At 39.8% G+C, this 26,281-nt stretch overlaps 1 protein-coding gene across 1 annotated transcript in view; it reads left to right on the forward strand.

Moving 5' to 3' along the window:
• emilin2b (elastin microfibril interfacer 2b) overlaps positions 1-24,781 on the forward strand; it is a 28,149-nt gene extending 3,368 nt beyond the window's left edge. Inside the window, exons 2-8 of the mRNA XM_062993102.1 lie at positions 19-126; positions 9,085-9,263; positions 9,346-10,857; positions 20,740-20,907; positions 21,024-21,071; positions 23,507-23,638; positions 24,287-24,781. Of these exons, the coding sequence (XP_062849172.1) occupies positions 19-126; positions 9,085-9,263; positions 9,346-10,857; positions 20,740-20,907; positions 21,024-21,071; positions 23,507-23,638; positions 24,287-24,603 (2,464 nt within the window). The 3' untranslated portion in view covers positions 24,604-24,781. The remainder of the gene's footprint in view (positions 1-18; positions 127-9,084; positions 9,264-9,345; positions 10,858-20,739; positions 20,908-21,023; positions 21,072-23,506; positions 23,639-24,286) is intronic.
• Positions 24,782-26,281: the final 1,500 nt, after the last annotated feature.

Here is a 26,281-nt window from a genome sequence, read left to right on the forward strand (position 1 = left end):
GAAACAACTCTCTTGTAGAAACTGGTGTGCATTTGTTGTACAGAAGAATGTGACGTGTGCTGTGCTGGATGTGGTGGAAACTGCCCCCTGCCCTGAACATATGCCTCATTGTGCTCATGCAGGAATGTAAGTTCCACAAGAACATATGTTGAGGTACAGTTTTATTGGTAACCAGAGTTTCTTAATTCAGAGATTCAGTGTAGAAATCTGCCAATTTCAGTTCAGTCAGCTTTGGCATGAAGGAGAAACCTGAGAAACAGAACACACAAATCCCACCAGCACCTGCCTTTTACCTTGTTAAGTGGTAGCTAACCCCAACAGCACTACTGCCTTTATTAAATTCATACCAGGACAAACCACGCTACCATGCCATTACCCCATTACCATGGTAGTGTAATTGCAGTGCTAAAAATGGCCTACCTTCCAAATGACATCTGGTCAGAGGGGGTTCTATGGACGTCCCTTTCAATTGATAAATCGTGTACAGGTGGTGACAAAGGGCAGAGCAACAGATGGGCTACATCAAGTGGTAGTATACATACAAAATTCATCTGTGTGGTAGGTATAGCTACCATAATGAATGCACTTACCAGATTGTAAATAAGTATACTTAATAAAATGCTCTGTGTATATTTACACTGCATTTCATCGCAACTTTATTTAATGTATTTTATTCTAAATTTCTTTAGTGTACTTGAGAGTTTCTCTGTAATGTTAACTACTGGGGCAGCTTGTTCGATTACATTCCTGTCTTTCAAAAGGCAGAGATTGACCCTTGATACCTCATACTTTATTACTAATGACAGTTTAAAGTAGCCAAACCATTAGCTGGCATTGTGGGAGGTGAGTGAGGGGGCACCAAAGTGCTTAGATGAAGCTTGTGAAAGGATAAAAGGACATGGCATAAACACAACAAATTATTTACCGACAGTGACCAGAGGTAAAGTTTAAACCCAGGGCCCCAGAACTCGCACTACCTGCTGCACTACTATGTAGACAAAATAAGAATATGTTGTATTAATTACTGAGTTTAATTGTTTCATGTTAGTGGCCTTAGTTTTGGAATAGGGTGGCCACCAAACTCATGGTTAGGGGTCCGCATAGCTTTTGCCATATAGTATATTTTTTTGTAAAAGAGGTCATAATGGCATACTTTATACAAACTGTCTCTCTGACAAAGCTTATGGAGGCACCAAGATCTTTTGCGAGTCAGTTTTGGTTCAGATGTCACATCTATCCATGTGACTGGGATTATCCAAATACTTTAGTCTGATCACCAACAGGTTTGGTTTTGCCTAAGTAGTTAATTTATAGTCTGAGGTTTCATTAGTTTCTTCTGCTCACTGAAAAATACAAATTCCTTTAACCACATTCAGGAAGGTGGTGGTTGTGTTCTAATCCAACTTAAATCGCACTCATGTGTTCTTCGACTGTTGTTTACCTAAACTTGAGAAATGGAATGTTCACTTTGGAAGCACTTCTGTAAGTCGCTCTGGATAAGAGCGTCTGCTAAATGCTGAAAATGTAAATGTAAATGTAAATGATTGCACACTGGGTGACAAAAGACAGAAATAGACTTTTGACACCATGAATACATCACATATTTCATCATTGCAGGAAATGACCTAAATTAAGGTCAGTTTAGTTCACCAGAAGACTTCTTTAATAATAAACAGCACAGTTTAGCCAGATCAGTCTTACTGATTACATTCAATTGTTGGATTGTTAATGTCACTACTAAAAGCAGCTTATTTATCAAAATGTCAGGGAGACATGCCAAAATGTAGTCCTACCCTTAGGGCAGCAGCTCACAAACTGATGTCAGTGGACCATGAGGAAGTCATGAGGCAATGAAAAACTGGATCCAAAAACTACACCTTGAATCAGTGCCAAAATTAAAAAAATTTTGGTTCCTTAAAGAACAATTTAATGGCTGTTTCTTGATTTTTTTCTTTGTTTAGGTTCTGCAAAGATATTTTTAACATTTACATCCTATAATATACTGTATATTACAATTATGTACTGAAAAGTTGTCCAAATAGAATGCAAACAATTCAGTTTTGCATTGTACAGTGTGGCACACCGAACCGTCTCGCGTACGTCGGCGTACTTTCCTAGCCCGTACACGAAACGAAAGATATGCAAATACAAAAATGATTTCTTCAAAAAAGTAAAACCCAGGTGGCACAGTGGGATATTCCACTAGCACACCAGCGCCGAGATTCGGAACTCCTCGGTTCGAAACTCGGCGTTGCCACAGGTTGGCTGGGCGGCATCTGGCGGGCATAATTGGCAGTTCCTGCAGCAGATACTAATTGGCCACCATATCTGCTAAGGTGGGATGACCAGACAATGTGTGGGTGGGATCTTCATACGCTGGTAAGGACCCTGATGTGCAGAGTGCGGCGGCGAGAAGAGGAGGGCTGTGCACGTGTCGGAAGAGGCGTGGGCAGCGACATGCTCTTCTCGAATACAATCGGGTATGCCTAAGCAGCGGAAGACAAATTGACTGCGCTAAATCAAAGGTTTCTCAGATTTATGGTTTTTATTTGTAAAAAAAAAAAAAAAGGAAACATTAAACCATAGTTACAAGATGCTCACCCATCTTAAGCGTCAGTAAGTTTATGTGTATGGACAATGGCAGTTTGCACTCTACTCTAGACATAGTTAGCCTTACATTTTCCAGTTAGATATTCCAGTTAATTCAAATGTATCTTTGCACCATAAAACTTCTGCCAAAATTACCTTAAAAATGCAAAAAATTAAAAATAACAGAAATGATTGTGCTTTACAGCTGCTTGGTGTTGAAAAAATAGGGATACCAAAGACTTTTTAGCCCATCTTATAATCTAGTATGAAAATTTTTTAGAGACTTAAGCCAAGCGTAAAGGTGCAGCTGGTGAAGCAGCTGGGTCCCAAAGACCTGGGTTTAATCCTCACCGATTTTCATGTTTTACTTGTGTCTTACATACTTTTTTTTTAAAAGATTTCCATACATCTGAAAAACATGCAGAAGTTGAGTTATCTTATCAAAATTGCCCCAGTATGTGAGTGGATACTTAAGTGAATTACTGAGTGTTACCCAATAATGGACTGGTGCCCTTTCCAGGGTGTTTTCTCAGCTGTGCTTGTTATTGTCTAATGCCAGACTCACTGTGACCCTAAACAAAGTAGTTTGTGGAAGAATGAATGTTAAATAAATACATGATGATTCCTACTATATACATAGTGCATTACAATTATACGAAACATGGCTTCTAAACCATAAGTATTACACTACGTAGCCAAAAGCAGGCTCTTAAAATGTGTGCTATTTTCTAGGTTTAAACTAAAAAAAAAATGTTCAAGGTTTATTTTTAAAAATACTGAAACTTAAGTAGGCAGCACAGTGGCTTGGTGGATAGCACTGTCACCTCACAGCAAGATTCGGTCTGGGTCCGTTCTGTGTGGAGTTTGCATGTTCTCCCTGTGTCTGTGTGGGTTTTCTTCGGAACTGCCACAGTCCAAAGACATGCAGGCAGATTAATTAGAGATACAAAATTGCACTAGGTAAGAATGCGTGTATGTGCTTACCCTGTGTTAGACTGGCGACCTGTGAATCGTACCCGTCGTGACCCTGATTAAATAAAGCGGTGGTAAAACAGACAATGAATAAATGAATTAAGCTTATGTGGTAGTTTAGCTTTTTACTGGTTTGAAAACATATTTAATTTTCCAAAAGGTATGTTTTAAGTAAATAAATGTACCTAAACACTTCTACAATCCCCTCTTTTTTTTACTGGCACCCTTGTTTAAGGCGAATAAAAAGGGTTATAAGAAATTCATCTTTTGGTAAATTAGGTTAATCTTACATTGGACAGGAAAAATTAAAAAAAGGAAACCTTAAATTAAAGCAACAAAACCACATGTAGGACAATTATTGAAACCCCTGCATTTAATTCTTTGAACAACCTCTCTGAAACAGCACTTAGTCTTCTCCTATAACATCTTATAAGGTTGGAGAATACAGAGCAGGGAATTTGAGACATTCCTCTTTACAGAATCTCTCTGGATTATTAAGGACTCTTTCTAAGGTGGCCATTGCAGAAGCTGGATTTTGTATTGATATGGACATGTGTTTTGGATCCTTGTCCTGTTGGAAGATCCAATGATGACCCTTTTTTGGCATTTTTAGATGATTTAGAAATGTAGGGAGACTTTGATTTAATATGTCCTGGTATGTCATGGAGTGCATGATGTAATTTACCCTGGTGAGGTTAGCATTGCTTTTGGGGAAAAATAGCCACACAACATTACAGGCCATTAACCATACTTAACTGTGGGCATCAGGTTCTTTTCAGAGTAGTAATGCTTATTTGTATGCCAAACCTCGCTTGAGTGTTTGTTGCCAAAAAGCTCAACATTTATTTCAACAGATGATAGAACATGGTTGCAGTATGATCATCAGTATCTTAACAAAATCCAGGCACTTGTGTTTCTGGTTAGATGACAAGCCTTGCAAATAATCTGTTGATGTAGAGGTGGCATGTGATGGTAGTTTTGGAGACTTGATCCCAGTAGGGTATTTTTCCTGTAACTCTCCAGGAATAAAAACATGTAATGTATGTAATGTAAAATCTATCTTACTTAATGTCCCAATTTCAACACTTCCAGATCAACTTATTATCTTAGGTTTTTGTAAAGGATAACATACTGTTTCTCTTATTTCAATTGTGTGTTTTCTAAGAATAACAAAGAATACTTGACATCTGTTACCTCATATGTTTCCCCAGTGAAACAGCAAGTACTGATTTACTGCTTGGAACTTCCTAGACACTCTGATCGTTAAAAATGACCTTTAAACACAAGTTGTAAAATGTAATAAACAAAAATTTTATTTTAAATTTCACATTTATTACTACTTAAAATGTCTAAGAATCCAATTAGAATCCAGTGCACCACATCAGCTGCAATGATTAGAGCATCGTTAGAGGACATTGGAATTTTATTTAAACCTCAGACATTAGTTTGGTTTGCTCTTGATTGTTAAAGTGAGTGTTATCACCATGGTGAGATCTAAAAAGCTCTCTGAGGCCCTCAGAAAGAAGGTTGTAGATGCATATGAGTGTGGGAAGGGATTTAAAAAGATCTCAAAACAATTAGAAATCAGCCATTCCACTGTCCAGAAAATCATTTACATGTGGTGAACATTTAAAACAACTGCCAACATGGTCAGGTCAGGCCGTCCTAGCAAGTTCAGCCCAAGAGCAGACCACATGATGCGTGAAGAAGTCTCCAATAATAACAGGAAGCTTTTGCCACAGTTGATAGCAAGGTTCATGCATCTACCATCAGAAAGAGACTGCACAAGTTTGATTTTCATGGGAACTGAGCAAGGAGAAAACACTTGCTGTCAAAAAAGTTTACCAGAGAACACCTAGACAAAGACCAGGACTTCTGGAACAATGTAGTTTGGACAGATGAATCCAAAGCTGAATTATTTAGGCACAGTAACAGAAGACATGTTTGGCGCAAACCAAACACAGCATTTGAGCACAAGAACCTCATACCAACTGTGAAGCATGGAGGTGGAAATGTCATGGTTTGGGGCTGCTTTGCTCTCCATTATAGAATCCACGATGAATTCTTCACTGTATCAGAGGGTACTTGAGGAAAATGTAAGACCATCTGTTCAAAAATTAAAGCTGAAGCAGAGGTGGAGCATGCAGCATGACAACGACCCCAAACATTCCATTAAATCCACCAAGGAATGGCTCAAAAGAAAGAAATGGCGAGTTCTGGAATGGCAGAGTCAAAGCCCAGATCTTAATCCTATTGAGATGCTGTGGGGTGATTTGAAACGGGCTGTGCATGGAAGAAACCCCTCAAACCTCACACAGCTGAAAAAATTCTGGATGGAGGAGTGGGAAAAACTTTCTCCCCGTCGATGTCAGAGACTGGTAGATGGTTATAGGAAATGTCTAATTGAGGTTATTTCAGCCAAAGGGGGAAATACCAGCTATTAGGGCATAGGGTGTCCTAACTTTTTCCTCACTATAAATTTCCATTTTTGTTCATTACATTTTACATCTTGTGTTTAAAAGTAATTTTTTCAGTTTTATTTGTTTAGTTATATAAGCTCCATCTCTCAGTACTGTTCAAATAAAGCTCAAATGTTCATATGTTCAAATATGTTCTCATGGGGTGTCCTAACTTTTTCACATAGTGAGCATGTTTCTTCTAACCCGTTTTACTCATCTTTTCCTAGGGGTGTCAGTAATTGTAGAGGGGACAATAGCTTTCTGTTCAATCCACCACTAGACCTTTTTATTATGTGTCCATAGGGGTTTGCATGACTTGTTATAATTATTAGAGCTCTGTATAATATGTTTAGTGTTACATGATTATGGTGGTAGTAAACTATTTTAAGGTTCACATTCAAAGTAAATATTTCAATGTGGTGTGCATTAGCAAATTGGTATTTGTTTATTTTTTAAATTGCCTCACTATATTTGTTGTCATTTTTAAGTGAATTTTGAAATTATCGTTCTTTTTTGTGGGTGGGGCACTGAGTCATATACCGCCTGGTCTAATAATGCTGGGCATGATGAATCATAGGAAGCTCTTATGTAAGGCATCCACAAAAGACTTGTTCTTTGTGAGTTTCGCTTTTGCCTCCTGGTTCCCATTTTGCATGGACTAATCTCTCTCTCCCTCTGTGTGTATGTGTGTGATCTCACATTCTAGCTCCTTCACACAGATTCACATTAGTTATTGCTCTCTGCCCTCCAACATGTGCTCCAGATGTGTGTCACAGTGAATTATGTGTCATGTAATAATGGCATGCATTGTTTCTTCTTAAACATTTACATTAGGCAATGCTTTGTGTATTTGCACTTGCATTTTTATGGTAATGGAACATCAGTCATGGTATAAGCTGTAGATTTCGAACCCTTCGGAAATATGCAGTTCCCCCCCTTTGCATAGCTATTTTTGGTTTGAATTAAGTCTTTATCAGTTGAATGATACAGCATTAGACTAAGAAAATTATGTACCATTTTAGAGTAGTATGATATTTTGTTAATATGGCCATACCATAATGATTGTACCTGTAGTATTGCTGATCTTAAAATTTACTGCTAGTCTTTATGACCTAAAGTTAGCTTACAGCATAATTAAACCATTGGGAACTCAGTGACCAAATCAGATTTTCTTCTGCTGTGATATAAACATCACTCAGAAATGTGTTCAAGATGTGTTGCACCCATGGTGACTACTAAGGAGGTCTAAGCATTTTCATCAGGACAGCAAAGAATAATCCTCATCTTGCTGCAAAAAATTTACTGGATGACCTAAGGAAGGCTGGGACAGATGTGTCATTGGCAACCATAAAAAGATCACATAACAAGCAAGAACTTAATGGCGACTCCACGACTTAGGCTACTCTTGACCAAGAAGCTCAAGTGGCGTTGACAGGAATATGTCAGAAGGAATTTGGATTGGCCTGCAGAGTTTTAGAACACAGTTCTATTGCTCCAGTTTGTCAACAAATGTATGAGAAAATTATTGAAATGTTTAAAAACAATGTACCTCAAAGAAAGATTGGAGGGGATTTGCATATTTCTCCCTCTACAGTGCATAATATCATTAAACGATTTAAAGATTCGGGAGGAATTTCAGTGCATAAAGGCCAAGGGCGCAAGCTTCGACCCCTCAGATGGCACTGCATCAAAAACCACCACTCAACAATAGCTGAGATAACCACATGGGTGAGGGATTACTTTGGCAAACTTTTGTCAAACACTACAATACAGAGTTACATGCACAAATGCCACTTAAAACTTTACTGTGCAAAAAGAAGCCTTATGTTAACCATGTCCAAAAGCGGCATCGACTTCTCTGGGCTGGGAGGCATCTAGGATGCACCATCACACAGTGGAAATGTGTCTTGTGGTCAGATGACTCAGCATTTCAGGTATTTTTTGGAAAAAATGGACGCCGTGTGATCCAGACCAAAGACGAAAAGGACCATCCAGACTGTTATCAGCAACAAGTCCAAAAGCCAGGATCTGTCATGGTATGGGGCTGTCTCAGTGCCCTTGGCAAAGGTCATTTACACTTCTTTGATGGCAGCATTAATGCAGAAAAGTAGATTGAGATCTTAGAGCAACATATGCTGCCTTCAAGATGTCGTCTTTTCCAGGGATGTCCATGCATTTTTCAACAAGACAATGCAAAACCACCTGCTGCACATATTACAAAGGCATGGCTGCAGTAGAAGAGGGTACGGGTACTGGACTGGCCTGCCTGCAGTCCTGACCTGTCCCCAATAGAGAATGTGTGGAGAATTTTGAAATGAAAAATGTGACAACGACGTCCCCGTACTGTTGCACATCTTAAGACGTGTTTGCAGGAAGAACGAGACAAAATAAAACCTGAACACTAAATCAATTGGTATCATCGGTGCCAAAACGTCTTTTAAGTGTGGTGAAAAGGAATTGCAACATTACAAAGTGGTAGATGCTTTACTGTCCCAACATTTTTTTTGGAATGCAGGCCTGAAATGCAGGAATAGATGTTTATTAATAAATGAAATGAAGTTAAACAGACAAAATATGAAATATCTCAGGTTCATCCTGTCTGCAATCAAATAAAGTTAAAGTCAATGTAAGAAACTGTGTTTTTTATTATTTGCATTTTCCATACTGTCCCAACGTTTTCTGATTTGGGGTTGTACATGGTAGAGGCAGTAGAGTTTTGAAATACTGAAAGTAAACTGGAACACTATATTTTACATCTGCAAGTAAACCATATTAATATATCTAGCAGTGTTGAGATCATGCCACAGTTGTTCAAAGACGTTCGAAGACCAGTACTTTTGACACAAACATATTTTCATTTTGTTACACTTTTGTCATTTACATTATATACTAAACATGAGATCTGAAGTGCTGGAATTGTACAATTTATTAAAAATATACACACCAAACTCCATCATGTAGTTTGTTTTCTTATATTGGGACATTTTATTTGTTGTTTTTAGATAATAGATCTTAGTAATAGTAATTAATGCTACATTAAATGATTTTATATCTATGTGCTTAGATACCGTGCACGGCCTATGTACAAGGTGGGCTACAAGCAGGTGACCGAGATGGAGTGGAGATGTTGCCCAGGTTACCGTGGTCATAACTGTATGGAACAGAGGGAGGCTCCATCAAGCCCTCACATTCTTCAGAAACCAGATCAACCTTCCAACCAGAGGACCCAACAGAGTGTCCTTGGTATGACCTTTGGCTTGATAAATATGTATGGATTTTTTCAAGTTAGCCTGTATAAAGTTATGGTTATTGTGTTTCTCAATAGGACCAGAGGTGTCCAGTGGTTCCCATCCTTGGGCACAACCTGGGCAAGGTGGACAAGCAAATTCCTGGACTGAAGGTGGAGAGGCCGGTCGACAGACAGGTCAACCTGAAGGCCGTAGAGTCCGAGAGTTGGAAGAAGAAGTGCAACGTCTTTCTCTGACTGTCTATGATTTGCAGGCTGCCATGACAGCTGCCAATGCAAACCTGCGCCAAAATTTGCAAGAAGATGCAAGCAAGATAGTCCTGAACGTACTTGATAATCTGAGACAGTCTCAGCACGCCCTGAGCGAAGGTACTGAGAGCTTTGTGCTACCTTCAGACTCATTTCAGACCATTTCTCCAGTCCCTGATGAGCTTCAGGAACAGGTCACCCACCTTTCTGATACAATCAGCTCCAACACCAATAGCATTCAGGGCCTAGAGGCTAAGATCTTGCAGCTTGAAGGCCAGGTGAATCGGATAACGGAGACGGCTGGCAGAACCACAGTTCCTCTCCCTTCCTCTGCCCCAGTCACTGAGTGTCAATGTCAGGCTTACGTTGACCAAAAAATTCAAGCCCTTCAAATGGAGCTTCTGGAGGGAATGGACATTAAGATAGCTGATTTAAAAAATGCTTGTGACTACAAAATGAAGTCAGTTAAAGAGCAGTGTGAAGAGCAAGAGACCTCATACCTAAGTCTGACTGAGCTCCTTGAGTCTAAAGAAGCAGACCTTCGTCAGGAGATCCAGGACCTAAAGGACCTTGTTTCAGCAGGCAACCCGAAAGGATTAGAATCTCCAGACCTTCAGGCTGAGATACAAAACCTGAAGAATGCACACCAAAGCTTGACTAGTGCTTTTAATCAAACTAAAATACAACACAAAGCTCTGGAGGAAGCCCTGGAAACAAGGGTTAGCTTAGCAGAAAGGAGTGTGGAAGTACACTGCAACCACCTGGAGGAAAAGTTGAGGAAACAGCAGGCAAAGGAATTGGAGGCACAGAGCAAATCACTAGAAACCAAGATCAGTGCAGCACTACACGTTCTGGGAGGCACACAACAACAGATCATACCAGTCAATAGCCATTACATGGTAGAAAAAGAGCCTCAGAATCTGAAGGATGAGATGGGACCTCTCGTGCAGCAGGTTAAACATTTGGAGAACTCAGTCCAGATTCTCAATGAGTCAATCAGCCATCAAAGTCATACAGATGGTCTCTATGACAGACTAAACAAACTTGAAGAAGCTTGTGGGAAATGCCAAGAATCGGTCAACAGATTAGAGACAATGTTGTCTGGAATGAATGGACGGATGACCAATATAGAAGGTGTTTGTGACAAGTTGGAGCCAATGTCAGACAGTCTAAGCAGAATTAAGGACGGACTTAACAAACATGTCAGTGGCCTTTGGAACTGTGTCAAACAGCTCAACAAAACTGTTCTCACCCACACTTCAGATATCAACACACTGAGAAGAGATACACTCTCCAGTATGGGCAAGGAGTATGGTACCCCCATCATGCAACAGTTCACAGGTATGCAATAGTAATATATGCTGGAAAGGTTATGAAGCAAATTAGACACAAGATAGGGTCTCCTATGTATTTTATTAGAGTTACATGCTTATGTACTTTATTTGCTGCACTTCTACACCGATCAGCCATAACATTAAAACCACCTCCTTGTTTCTACACTTACTGTCCATTTTATCAGTGGTCCATCTGTTTCTCTGCATGCTTTGTTAGCCCCCTTTCATGCTGTTCTTCAATGGTCAGGTATTATTAGGTGGTGGATCATTCTCAGCATTGCAGTGACACTTACTGTACATGGTGGTGGTGTGTTAGTGTGTGTTGTGCTGGTTTTAGTGGATAAGACACATCAATGCTGATGGAGTTTTTAAACACCTCACTGTCACTGCTGGACTGAGAATAGTCCACCAACCAAAAACATCCAGCCAACAGCACCCCATGGACAGCGTCCTGTGACCACTGATGAAGGTCTAGAAGATGACCAACTCAAACAGCAGCAATAGATGAGCGATCGTCTCTGACTTTACATCTACAAGGTGGACCAACTAGGTAGGAGTGTCTAATAGAGTGGACAGTGAGTGGACACGGTATTTAAAAACTCCAGCAGCGCTGCTGTGTCTGATCCACTCATACCAGCACAACACACACTAACACATCACCACCATGTCAGTGTCACTGCAGTGCTGAGAATGATCCACCACCCAAATAATACCTGCTCTGTGGTGGTCCTGTGGGGGTCCTGACCAATGAAGAACAGGGTGAAAGCAGGCTAAAAAAGCATGCAGAAAAACAGATGGACTACAGTCAGTAATTGTAGAACTACAAAGTGCTTCTATATGGTAAGTGGAGATGATAAAATGGACAGTGAGTGTAGAAACAAGGAGGTGCTTTTAATGTTATGGCTGATCAGTGTATATGTTACTGTAATGTTATGACCTGTCATTAAGGAGGTGTGTGGGGGTTAAACTTTACTTGCTACACCTCAGGACAATGCTTTATAAGCTTACCTGATCTCAGGGCAGATTTTGCATGCTCCCTTTCACTTTTCCTGGCTTTTTTGCTACTGATTGGCACCTTATATATCTGATGTCTTCAGTTGTCAGGGCATCTTCTGTCTAGAATTTTCTTATTTCTGCCATGGCCACATTTTTAGCAGTCACTAGTCATGTTTTGAAGTCCCTTTGATTCTCTCTTTAGTAAATCTTTAAGTTGTAATCTGCCAGTGGACTAGGTAGCTGGTTGATTGTTTTTCCTAATTGCCTTGTTTTCCAAGTTTCTTGGTGATTTCACTGCATGGAATCAATTGATAGTGCTACCATAATTTTGTTGCCTTTGAGGAGTTCAGTGGTACTGTTATTGTTATCATTTTTGGGCCTGGTTAAGTCCCTTGCTCTTGGGTTCATCTAGACATTTACTTAGATGTAGTCCATCAATTTCTCGACATACCTTTTTAGCCTGCTTTCACCCTGTTCTTCAATGGTCAGGACCTGTAGTGGTCCTGGGAGAGTCCTGACCATTGAAGAACAGAATGAAAGGGGGATAAAACAAGCATGTAGAGAAACAGATGGACTACAGTCAGTAATTGTAGAACTACAAAGTGCTTCTATATGGTAAGTGGAGCTGATAAAATGGACAGTGAGTGTAGAAACAAGGAGGTGGTTTTAATGTTATGGCTGATCGGTGTACTCTGAAGCATTTATCACTTTGTGACAGTATGAGGGCAACCTTTCTAATGATCAAGGTTTTTTGCTAACAGATGAATGAAATCAGTTATATGAAATTTATTTCATGCGTTTAGTTTTGTGTCAACATTTTGGAAAGTCCTTGTCCTGTTCTAGCACAACAGTATTTCAGTGCAAAAAGCAAAATCCATAGACATGGATTGGTGATTTACCTACACTGAGCACTGACCTTAACTCTATTGAACACATTTGGGAAGAATTGAAACATCAAACGTGAGCCAAGCCATCATTAGTGCCTGGCCTCACAAATGCTTCTTTGAGTAAATAGGCCCAACCTCCCACAGACAGACTACTATCTCTTGAGTACAGTGTACTTATGTAGCTGTGTGTAGTCAGCTACTTTGGCAGAAGCTGTTTTGGAACTCCTATCACTCAGTCCCTCCCTCTTTATCATTCCCCAAACAGTGTCATGTTCACTAATAAGACAAAATCAACTGATGCTAGTACAGGAGCGTGTCTTTCTAAAGTTACAGGCAAAATGATATGTAGAGATGCCTCCTTGCCTAATTTTTGCTTGGGAAACCAAAAGGACCAAGTTGTTTTGACTGACCCAATCGTTAACCGTTAACCAGCAATAAATCAAAGCCTAAACACTAACAAATACTGTTAAATAGCCATGTATGGCTCTGAACAGCAGCTGGACTACATATGGAAGCAATGACTGGATTGTGTTAAAGAACTCACCCCTAAAGGTGACTGTGTGTCGAGGGATTCCACTTGAGTGGGGGTGATGTGGGAAGTTCCTTTTCTTTGCGCTCTGATTGGATACACATGGCTGTTCTAACAAAATTGGCTCTAGAGTTGCACACAAACTAGCGTTTTACTGTTCATGTGTGCTGTAGAAATAGAAAGAGCTATAAAGAAGAAGAGTACATCATCTGCTTCTCATTTGACTTGTAACAACACCAGAGCTAATACATTTAAAAACAAAAAGGTTAATGGTGCTTCGGCTTAATTATAAACCAAATTAATGATTATTTTAACAAATATTTTTAAATGATTAATGAGGTTTACGCCTTCTGTATGCTTCATAACCCAGCATTTATAACTGTATGACACCAAGGTTAACAAACAATGAGAACAAACCATTTACTCGATAAACAACCAATCATTTAACTTCATCTGTAAATTAGAACAGTTGTGTAACAAAGCTTTGTGCTGTAAAAACGACACATAGGAATGCAAGACCAATGCAGAGTGACTGCACATCCAAGTTTACATACCTATTATGCATTCATGCATTACTGCCTGCTTATAAACATCAGCATTCACAGGGGCAATAAAAATCAGTCCCAAATCTGCTTTCACTTGACAGTTTCATTGCCAGAATGACTATAGAGCTGTCAGTGTTATAAATACCCTATGTTACAAATACCATGTGGGCACCTGACCATGAGGTTGATGTATGGCCAATTTTAAAAGCATTAATATGAAGCTGTTCCCCACACTTTGCAGCTATAACACACAAGTGTCTTTAGAAATGTTTGCCAAATCAGTTTACGGTTCATGTTGAATAAAAAGGCTTGGCTCCCAATCAGTGTTCCAATCTCCATCAAAAAGGACTTAATGTGGTTGAGGTGGTTGTGGTCAAGGCACTGTGCATGCTACTGGAGTTCCTTAACAATGTACAAGGAAGGAAGTCCCAATTAATTAACAATTAATAATAAGCACTGAGCGCTGACCTTAACTCTATTGAACACATTTGGGAAGAATTGAAACATCAAACGTGAGCCAAGCCATCATCAAAGCCACAACCTCCCACAGACAGACTACAATCTCTTGAGTACAGTGTACTTATCCAGTTGTGTGTAGCCAATTTTAAAACAATTAATATGAAGCTGTTCCCCACACTTTGCAGCTATAACAGCCTTTTCACAAGTGTCTTTAGAAATGTTTGCCAAATCAGTTTACGGTTCATGTTGGATAAAAAGGCTTGGCTCCCAATCAGTGTTCCAATTTCCATCAAAAAGGACTTAATGTGGTTGAGGTGGTTGTGGTCAAGGCACTGTGAAGGCTACTGGAGTTCCTTAACAATGTACTAGGAAAGAAGTCCCAATGAATTAACTATTAATAAAAAGATGTACCCTGTGTCATGCATGGATCTAAAGAGTCGAAGTCAAATGTCAATATTTCAGTTTTTCTGTTAATACTAGACCTGTGTACCATCTTTTATCAGAACCTAGTGGGCAGACAATATTTGCAAATTGGCAACGACATCTGGATCTGGTTCATCTGGATATACAGTGGAACCCCGATTTAACAGACTAAAAGGGGGGTGCACTGGTCCGTGAAATGCGATCGTCTGAAACAGTGAGGTTTTTTTCCAAGGGATGAATAGAGGGATAAATAGATATGTAAATATGTAATGTAAATAAATATTACAAATTGGTGTACTGTACTACTGGGGAGAAATTTCATTTGCCTTGTGTGGTGGAGGAGATGTTTTTTGCTGTGATCGTATAGTGGGGACTGGAGCAGTACTGGTGCATAACTAAGCCCTAGAACTTTCAAAAATTAAGCATAAAACACTTAAAAAAGGCGAGAACAAAGCGAGTCTCAACAAAATAAAGCCTATCACTCGTAAACAGAGAGACGTGCGCTGGCTAGCAGAGAATTTCTGCACTACTGGTCTTGGTACGCTTCTTGAGGGAATTTCAAACAGTCGGACCAGACATTTGGTTTTCCAGATATTGTCTGTTAAATGGGGATCGGTTAAATCGAGGTTCCACTGTATATCCGAACATACACCGATCAGCCATAACATTAAAACCACCTCCTTGTTTCTACACTCACTGTCCATTTTATCAGCTCCACTTACCATATAGAAGCACTTTGTAGTTCTACAATTACTGACTGTAGTCCATCTGTTTCTCTGCATTCTTTGTTAGCCCCCTTTCATGCTGTTCTTCAATGGTCAGAACCCCCACAGGACCACCACAGAGCAGGTATTATTTGGGTGGTGGATCATTCTCAGCACTGCAGTGACAATGACATGTTGGTGGTGTGTTAGTGTGTGTTGTGCTGGTATGAGTGGATCAGACACAGCAGCGCTGCTGGAGTTTGTAAATACCGTGTCCACTCACTGTCCACTCTACTAGACACTCCTACCTAGTTTGTCCACCTTGTAGACGTAAAGTCAGAGACGATCGCTCATCTATTGCTGCTGTTTGAGTTGGTCATCTTCTAGACCTTCATCAGTGGTCACTGGACGCTGCCCACAGGGCGCTGTTGGCTGGATATATTTTTGGTTGGTGGACTATTCTCAGTCCAGCAGTGACAGTGAGGTGTTTTAAAACTTCAGCAGCACTGCTGTGTCTTATCCACTCATACCAGCACACCACACACTAACACACCACCACCTTGTCAGTGTCACTGCAGTGCTGAGAATGATCCACCACCCACCCAGGTGGTTTTAATGTTATGGTTGATCGGTGTATATAAAATTCTATCTGATTCTGATCTAGCATTTTAGGTGAGTACTGAACCCAATAATGAACTTATAATCAGAATTAGACACCATTAAAAGGAGACCATTTGTTATTTGGCCTACCTCTGGGCTACTCTAAATTATAATTGTTAATTGTACATGTGCAGTACATGAAACTACTTAAAAAATACCAATTGTGATACTAGTTTGTCAGATTTAAGACCTGGGGCAGTTTTTGTGACTGAAAATAACTGCCCTGAAGCATAGCAAAGCTGGCTTTTGAGTGCCCCATCTCTCTTCATTTTATCGCTTTTGTCAGCCCCTTAATCTTTATCGCTACTTAGTCTGATGAGTGAATCTGTGTATGCTATGATTCTCTATCACCCACTGTAGTGAACTGAGTGATAGTGAGAAATTGTATTCTGTTCTCTCCAAGATTAATACTGACCTTTAAACTGTGACTTATGAGGCTTCTTCTATACTTCCTGGCTTGTCCACTTACCAAACTGATATAAATAGACATTTTATCAGCAAGTGCTGGAGTCGCTTCTTAGCCACTCCATTTAAAAAGGATTGATTGTTGGTTTATCAGCCATGTAGTGATAGTCCGAAGGATTTAGATGCCTGTTTTCCATTAACACAAAGCCAGTGTTGGATGAAGACATTGCTTATTCATGTAACCAGAGATCCTTTCAAATAAGCGCCTTGCATTTGCAATAGTTTAAGAGCCAAACTGTTACAAGATTAGATGTGGAGGCCCAGAGGAACTTTCAAACCCTTCAGTGTCTATATACAGCACTAAGATTCAGGTTGTAATAAAATAATGCAAACATTACATGAAAAAGAAGCTTAGTTTTAATGTTTGTCCTAGTGTTTAGCACTTCAGTAAGTAAGATTTCAATAAAATGTTGCAATGTTGCAATTAACAGTTATATTGAGTTCAAATAGTGCATACCTAAATTGCAAGAGCATTGCAAGAGGAAAAGAAACCCACAGTGGCTTCAACCCACCATATTTGATGCCATATATTAAGTAAGTCTTTATTAAGAAATGGGCAGCAATCTGGTAGAAGTCATTAGGTCATTTTACATGTTTGTACTGTATAATGTCCAACAATTATAAGCTAATTTAATAGGGCCAGCTGTACTCTATAGTACAAACACCTAAAGAGGTTTACCCAAACTTATTGCTAACATTTATAAGTTTAATTATTGCCCATGTTTTGGCATGGGTTCTCAACCACAAGCTGAACAGCATTCTTTATTGGTCCATGAATCTACACTTAATAAAAGCCAGTTGACCATACTGGGCCCTTGATCCCTCATAATTACTTATAATCACTCATAATTATTATACACCGATCAGCCATAACATTAAAACCACCTCCTTGTTTCTACACTCACTATCCATTGTATCAGCTCCACTTACCATATAGCAGCACTGTGTAGTTCTACAATTACTGACTGTAGTACATCTATTTCTCTGCATGCTTTGTTAGCCCCCTTTCATGCTGTTCTTCAATGGACTCTCCCAGGACCACCACAGAGCAGGTATTATTTAGGTGGTGGATCATTCTCATCACTGCAGTGACAATGTCATGGTGGTGGTGTGTTAGTGTGTGTTGTGCTGGTATGAGTGGATCAGACACAGCAGTGCTGCTGGAGTTTTTAAATACTGTGTCCACTCACTGTTCACTCTATTAGTCACTACTACCTAGTTGGTTCACCTTGTAAATGTAAAGTCAGAGACGATCGCTCATCTATTGCTGCTGTTTGAGTTGGTCATCTTTGAGATCTTCATCAGTGGTCACAGGACGCTGCCCATGGGGCACTGTTGGCGGGATATTTTTGGTTGATGGACTATTCTCAGTCCAGCAGTGACAGGTGTTTTAAAACTCCATCAGCGCTGCTGTGTCTGATCCATACCAGCACAACACACACTAACACACCACCACCATGTCAGTGTCACTGCAGTGCTGAGAATGATCCACCACCCACCACCAATAACAGCATGAAAGGGGGCTAACAAAGCATGCAGAGAAACAGATGGACTACAGTCAGTAATTGTGGAACTACAAAGTGCTTCTATATGGTAAGTGGAGCTGATAAAATGGACAGTGAGTGTAGAAACAAGGAGGTGGTTTTAATGTTATGGTTGATCTGTGTATTTGTTTTTTATTAATGTAATGTTACTTAATGGGCTTAATGTTAAAATGGCTAAAAAACCCTGATATAAGGGGCATAACCAAGATTTACATTGTATAAAAATGTATTGTAGGACTCTAGCAGTCTACAGCTTACCTTCTTACCATGTGTTTTACCAAGTTATATTAATGACTGTGTTTAAACTTTATATATATTTAAGCACTGTCACGGAACACTCTCATCCTCTCCATACTTTACCTCCCATCTTTCCTTCATGCCAAGTGCAAACTCCCAGTCTCTAGGGAGCAAAAGAGTTATAGGCTGACCATAAACAAGCAGCGATGTGGTCATTAGTTTGACTCAGTCTTATATCATGGTACACGATTTATGCAGTCCAAGCAGCAGCTGATATCAGTGAGTGTCAGTGTTGTTACTGGCTAGTAGAAAATGCCCTGGTACTGTTACTGAGTTACTACTTGTATGTAAAAAGAAGGACATAAAAACTGTGGCAATGTAAGCAATAGTGTAAATTATATTGGCTCCATAAAACACAAAACTGAATGGCCATTTGTGGCTTACACATAAAGGCGTGCCCCTTATTTCTTAGCTACGTGCCTATTTCAAAGCATACTAGGCTGGCTTCTGTTGTGGTCTATTGTAATAGTTGAGAACTACTGGTTAAATACATTATTATGACAATTCTTAATATACTGTAGTATCTAGTGAATACATATTTGGATGGATGTGTAAGAGTAGTCCTCTGAGATTGAACCCTTTTCTACATTTTTTGGTAAAGAGTTATATATGCCTTCAGACAGGTGCAGTTCAGCAGTTCTATGTCTTGTGGCATGTATACAAACATTTAACATGTCCACCCCAAATCAGAAAAAGTTGGGACAGTATGGAAAATGCAAGTAAAATTAAAATGCAGTGTTCCTTACATTTACTTTGACAGTTTAAACCCAACATATTTCATGTTTTGTCTGCTCAACTTCATTTCAATTATTAATAAACATCCATTCCTGCATTTCAGGCCTGCAACACATTCAAATACAGTTGGGACGGGGGCAATTTTGGGCTAGTAATAAGGTGAAAAAACGAAATAATGATGTGATTCCAAACAAGTGATGTCAACAGGTGATTGTAATCATGGTTTGGTACAAAAGCAGCATCCAGGAAAGGCTGAGTCTTTGATGAGCAAAGATGATCAGAAGATCTCCAGTTCGTCAACAAATGCATGAGAAAATGATTGAAATGTTTAAAAACAATTTACCCCAAAGAAAGATTGGAAGGGATTTGCATATTTCTCCCTCTGCAGTGCATAATATCATTAAACGATTCAAGAAATTGGGAGGAATTTCAGTGCTTAAAGGCCAAGGGAGCAAGCTTAAGCTGAACGCCTGTGATCTTTGATCCCTCAGGCGGCACTGCATCAAGAACCGCCACTCAACAATAGCTGATATAACCACATGGGTGAGGGATTACTTTGGCAAACCTTTGTCAAGCACTACAATACAGAGTTACATGCACAATTGCCACTTAAAACTTTACTGTGCAAAAAAGAAGCCTTATGTTAACCATGTCCAGAAGCGGCGTCGACTTCTCTGGGCTCGGAGACATTTAGGATGGACCATCACACAGTGGAAACATGTATTTTAAAACAAAAAATGCGACAATGACGACCCCGTACTGTTGCACATCTTAAGACGTGTTTGCAGGAAGAGTAAGACAAAGCTGAAACACTAAATCACTTGGTCTCCTCGGTGCCAAAACGTCTTTTAAGTGTGGTGAAAAGGAATAGCAACATTACAAAGTGGTAAATGCTTTAATGTCCAAACTTTTTTTGGAAAGTGTTGCAGGCCTAAAATGCAGGAATGGATGTTTATTAATAAATGAAATAAAGTTGAACTGATAAAACATGAAGTATATCAGGTTCATCCTGTCTGCAATCAAATAGAAGTCAAAATAAAAGTAAGAAACTCTGTGTTTTTTTTATTATTAGCATTTTCCATGCTGTCCCAACTTTTTCTGATCTGGGGTTTTAGAAAAGGTGATCGAATCATCATTATTATTCAACAAGTGGGCAGGTGCATGTGTGACATACACCAAGTGAATGGTAAAGGCCTAATTGCTAGACCCCTGTAGTTACAAGTATGTTGGCTCTGTTGTGCTGTGGTAAAAAAGTTTACTGGATCAGAACATTTAAACAAAAGTACATGTTATATCTAATTAAAAAATGTTTGTAATGACACAAAAAAACTGATAAGACATGTTTCTAACATAATATTCTCATAAAATTACTTATATCTTATATAAAGGTTGTATTTTTTATATAGTAGCAATTCTATCCATGTTTTTACAGATGACTTTCACTAAGCACCCCCCCCTACATACACTTTCTATTTGTTGTTGCTTTATTGTGTGTGGCTCCCTGGACATGTAAGAAGAAACAGAATGAGGGCTGTAAAATTAGTGTTGTCACACCTGTTTACTCTGTTATTACTTTCATTAAATTTCACTGCTTGCTTTCTCAAATTTTACTACTCACTCTCACCATCACCTCCTCTCTCTGTCTGTCCAGGTGCTAGTGGAGGTATGGAGGACGTGAGTGCTCACATGGAGAAAGCTCATCCTGTTTTAGAGACTGGAGAGGCAGGGCCACCTGGAACTATGCTTTCATCACCTACCCCTCAGGGCTCTAATGGGAGTATGACACCTGTTAAAGGCTATGGTGTGGCTCCAGGTGAGGGGGTCCCCAGTGGAAATTAAGTTGTTATATGTGTAACTAGTGCTTGTCTAAGGAGTATAATAACCTTTTATAGTGAGTTAATAACAGTGCATTTATTGTGTGTGCTGCAGGCTATCCTCCAAAGTCTGCCGTCTCTGTTACTGCTCATTTTCTTCCAGGTAATATAATTACAGCACATAGAGCAACAAACACCCAAAACAGTAATAATAACTACAATAATATTTAAGTCAAAGCTTGTCAATGTATATACACCAATCAGCCATAACATTAAAACCACCTCCTTGTTTCTACACTCACTGTCCATTTTATCAGCTCCACTTACCATACAGGAGCACTTTGTATTTTACAATTACTGACTGTAGTCCATCTGTTTCTCTGCATGCTTTGTTAGCCCCCTTTCATGCTATTCTTCAATGGTCAGGACTCTCCCAGGACCACTACAGAGTAGGTATTATTTGGGTGGTGGGTCATTCTCAGCACTGCAGTGACAATGACATGGTGGTGGTGTGTTAGTGTGTGTTGTGCTGGTATGAGTGGATAAGACACAGCAGCGCTGATGGAGTTTTAAACACCTCACTGTCACTGCTGGACTGAGAATAGTCCACCAACCAAAAATATCCAGCCAACAGCGCCCCGTAGGCAGCGTCCTGTGACCACTGATAAAGGTCTAGAAGATGACCAACTCAAACAGCAGCAATAGATGAGCGATTGTCTCTGACTTTACATCTACAAGGTGGACCAACTAGGTAGGAGTGTCTAATAGAGTGGACAGTGAGTGGACACGGCTTTTAAAAACTCCAGCAGTGCTGCTGTGTCTGATCCACTCATACCAGCACAACACACACTAACACACCACCACCATGTCATTGTCACTGCAGTGCTGAGAATGATCCACCACCTAACTAATACCTGCTTTGTGATGGTCCTGTGGGGGTCCTGACCATTGAAGAACAGCATGAAATGGTATGATGAGAAACAGATGGACTACAGTCAGTAATTGTAGAACTACAAAGGGCTTCTATATGGTAAGTGGAGTTGATAAAATGGACAGTGAGTGTAGAAACAAGGAGGTGGTTTTAATGTTATGGCTGATCAGTGTATGTAATTATATTTTATACTTCAATCAATCAATGATCACAATAATAAGGTTTGTGGAACTACTAACAGTGTACTATAACAGTGTATCTATCCCCAAATTTTTTGAATAAAGATTTGATTGCTGAGTTGTTTGGATTATTAAAAATACTTTGTTAAAAAAGTAAATAAAAACAAGGATTAGTATATAGTTAAAATACATATTTAATACAAGGGTATTGTATTATACATGTATAAATTGGGCGATGCAGCAGTCTGTTATGCTAGTCCACACAGGCACGATTTGCTATGTCTGATGGGAAACCTTACAATGGATTGACGCCCTGTCCGGGGTGTATTTCTGCCTTGCACCCAGTGTTTCTAAACCCACTGTGACCCTGACCAGGACAAAGCAGTGGAAAGAATTGGAAAAGGATGTAACTATACCATGAACTATATTATAAATGCTCTGGGGGTGGCATGGTAGCACTGCCGCCTCACAGCAAGAAGGTCCTGGGTTTGATCCCCACGTTGGGCGGTCCGGGTCCTTTCTGTGTGGAGTTTGCCTGTTTTCCCCATCTCTGCGTGGGTTTACTTCAGGAGCTCCGGTTTCCTCCCATAGTCCAAAGACATGCAAGTGAGGTTAATTGGAGATACAAAATTGTCCATGACTGTGTTTGACATTAAACTTGTGAACTGTTGAATCTTGTGTAACGAGTAATTACCTGTTCTGTCATGAATGTAACCAAAGTGTGTAAAACATGACATTAAAATCCTAATGAATAATAATAATAATAATAATAAATGTTCTGTTTTACACACATTCAACTAGTACTTGTGCATGTTGGATAGTATGCTGTTTTTGTGATGTTATACTTGATGGCATGTTTATGGCACATTTTATACACCTTTTATGAGGATCCTAAAACTTTTGGTCATATAGTGTATTTACAAGTAAAATGAGTGGGCGTTCCAGAATTAACATGGAGTCAGATCCAGTCAGTTGTTGAGGACTACTTAAGTAAATCAGGTGCTGTAACATCAGACCCAAAAGAAACATTTTTCCTTACTATTTCACAGACTAAGATGACCCAATTTTATTTTTACAATGTTTATCACCTTGGTGCACTGCATGTTCCTAAAAACAGGGACCTATTTATCCTACTGTAAACTAAAGTGACCAAAGTATATTGGAGACTTCATTATCTTATAATAAAATTGAGACTCATGAAATTACTCTTGGTGCTATTCATTTGTTATCTGTTGTTATCTGACTTAATAACACATGGCAGATCCTGGGTCTCTTACTTATTATATTCTTTTTATATTATTTAATTGCAGTCCAGCAAAACTGTCTGCAATTAGGGACATTGCTTCAAAATTTTTGAGAAGTAGTGTATAATGCAAGTATACAAACATTTAGCTGTAATGCAAATGTTTAATCTGTTTAACAGTCAGTTGTTGTGCTTTATGTTGAGCATGTGACCATAAGAGAACTGAATATTTGTGTGTCTTTCAGGTTCCAGCATTGTGAGTGCTCCAGTGTCATTTTCGGCTGGGCTGACTCTTTTCCCATTTTTTGAGAAGGCTAGCTTCATCCCTTTTAACAAAGTGTTGGTGAATGATGGGAGTCACTATGACCCGAATACAGGTGCACACATATGTATAGGCACTTACACATTCCTAGCATAATATGTACACTGGCCAAACATAACATTATGACCACTGTCAGGTGAAGTGAATAACACTGATTATCTCTTCATCATGGCACTTGTTATTGGGTGAGATATATTAGGCAGCAAGTGAACATTTTATCCTCAAAGTCGATGTGTCAGAAGCAGGAAAAAGTTTGACAAGGACCAAATTGTAATGGCGAGGCGACTGGGTCAGAGCATCTCCAAAACTGCAGCTTTTGTGGGGTGTTCCCAGTCTGCAGTGGTCAGTATCTATCAAAAATGGTCCAAGGAGGGATGAGTGGTAACCCGGCGACAGGGTCATGGGTGGCCAAGGCTCATTGATGCACTTGGGGAGTAAAGGCTGGCCTGTGTGGTCCGATCCAACAGACGAGCTACTGTAGCTCAAATTGCTGAAGAAGTTAATGCTGGTTCTGATAGAAAGGTGTCAGAATACACAGTGCATCACAGTTGCAGGGCTGTTTTGGCAGCAAAAGGGGGACCAACACATATTAGAAAGGTGGTCATAATGTTATGGCTGGTCTGTGTATATTATACAACATGAAAGAGATCATGCAGGCAAATCAGTAGATGAAGGTATAAATCTTTCTGTATATGTTCTCCAGGTGTGTTCACTGTACCCGTTGACGCCCGGTACCTGCTGAGTGTTGTAATAACGGCTCAGAAGGGAGAGCGAGTGGAAGCGGTGCTCTCAGTAGCCAATATCAGTATTCAGAAGCTGGACACATCTGGCTCAAGCAGTGTGGATTCTGCAGGGTGTATATGTGGAGGCTCTGCCTCAGCCAGCCTGGTTCTCGATCTCAAGAAAGGTCAGAAAGTGGGTGTTGTAAAGACTTCTGGAACTCTGGCTAGTCCGGCATCCCATGAGCTTCTTTCTACATTCAGTGGAGTTCTGCTGTATAGCCTGCCGACTAAAAGTTAACCTACAGCCAACTGAAAGCGTCACAGGAGTACACTTCACTTTTGGAGTACCACAGCAATGCACAAGGTTTTGTTAATTACACCAAAGCATTATAATAATCATTTTAGCATTGCGTACATAATGCTACACCTTACTTACAATAATTATGAATGTTTTTGCAATTAAATACTATTGCAACTTGGGGTATTTATAGAAATGCAACACATTACATAGTGTAGTAGCTTGGTCTCCGGAGTCAATTACTGTACAAAATATAAATTTTTACATTGTATTCATAAAAAATGGTTTATGTTCTATATAGTCTACATCTCACTCATTTATTTACACTAACTGCTCTATCTTGCTCATGGCCCTACATGGTCTGGCACCACCCAGAAACAATGAGAGCACTGGACAGGGTGCCTATCTATCACAGGGCAATACACGCTCACGTGTTCAGACACTCACCCCATCCTTCTGGGAGTTTAAAACAGCAAATTAACCTTAAATAAAAACTCTGTGCTGAGAGTGATCTAAGGTAAGATTTATATATGTATATATGTACACATATTTTGTTTATGCTTTTTCTCCCTTTTTAGCGTGTCCAATTGCCCGATTGCATCATGCTTTCTCCCCACCAATGCCGATCCCTGCTCTGATTGACGAGAACGAAGCTAACCCACGCCCCCTCCGACACGTGGGCAGCATGCAGTATGCATCTTATCACCTACACTTTGACGAGTGCAGTGCAGCTCAGCGTTGTGTACGGAGAGACACACCCTGAGAGCACTCTTTTCTCATCTCTGTGCGGGTGCCAGCAATCAGCCAGCAGAGGTCGTAATTGCACCAGTCATGAGAGAGAGACCCCATCCGACTTAGTCCCGCCCATATCTGAACAACAGGCCAATCGTTGTTCATGTGGCCCCTCAGCCAGCAGGCAGAGCTGAGATTCGATACGATGTATTCGAGATCCCGGCTCTGGTTCCAGCGTGTGTTTTTACCGCTGCGCCACCTGAGCAGCCTATCTAAAGTAAGATTTAAACCCAGGTACCTAGAACCCTGCTGCCCAGTGCCCCAAAGTCTGAAATGCCTAAAGAAGTTGCAGTACATTGCATATGACAAAAATGTTTAGAAACCCTTTATAATTTACTGAATGTCTACATTGTTTCCTTATAAACAAACTGTTGACACAATGATAAATTGCTTCATTATATGCAATCCAGGTTAAAAATACATCTGGAATTTTAAAGCATTGCCTTTCACTAACACAAACTAGGACTTAACCAAGTTCTAGAGAATTATTTTGATGTTACCCATCAGTGTTTTTATATAAATTTAGCATTGTTTGATGTGAACTGAATTTAACATTCATGCACAGTTTGATTTATTGTAGATTAAACCCAAAACTGAAAGCTATTTTTAGTTCTATCAGGACACACAATCCAGCCTAATGAACAAGAGCTGAAATCTTGCCCCCATATTGACTTCACAAACTGATATTCGTTACAGCTGTCTTCTGGAAAATATTCGTAATCAATGCTTAACTGGTGTACTGGGCACAAAGCTGGGTCTTTCAGCAACATTCCGATGGGTTTTTGTTTTACGCAACCATCAAATCAACTATCAACCAGCAAAACTGAACAGAAAACACCGCCCAAAGGATCTTAAGTGATAAAAGGCTTTTATAATGCCAGCATCT

This window comes from Trichomycterus rosablanca, chromosome 4, assembly GCF_030014385.1.
Source record: "Trichomycterus rosablanca isolate fTriRos1 chromosome 4, fTriRos1.hap1, whole genome shotgun sequence".
Lineage (NCBI taxonomy): Eukaryota > Metazoa > Chordata > Actinopteri > Siluriformes > Trichomycteridae > Trichomycterus > Trichomycterus rosablanca.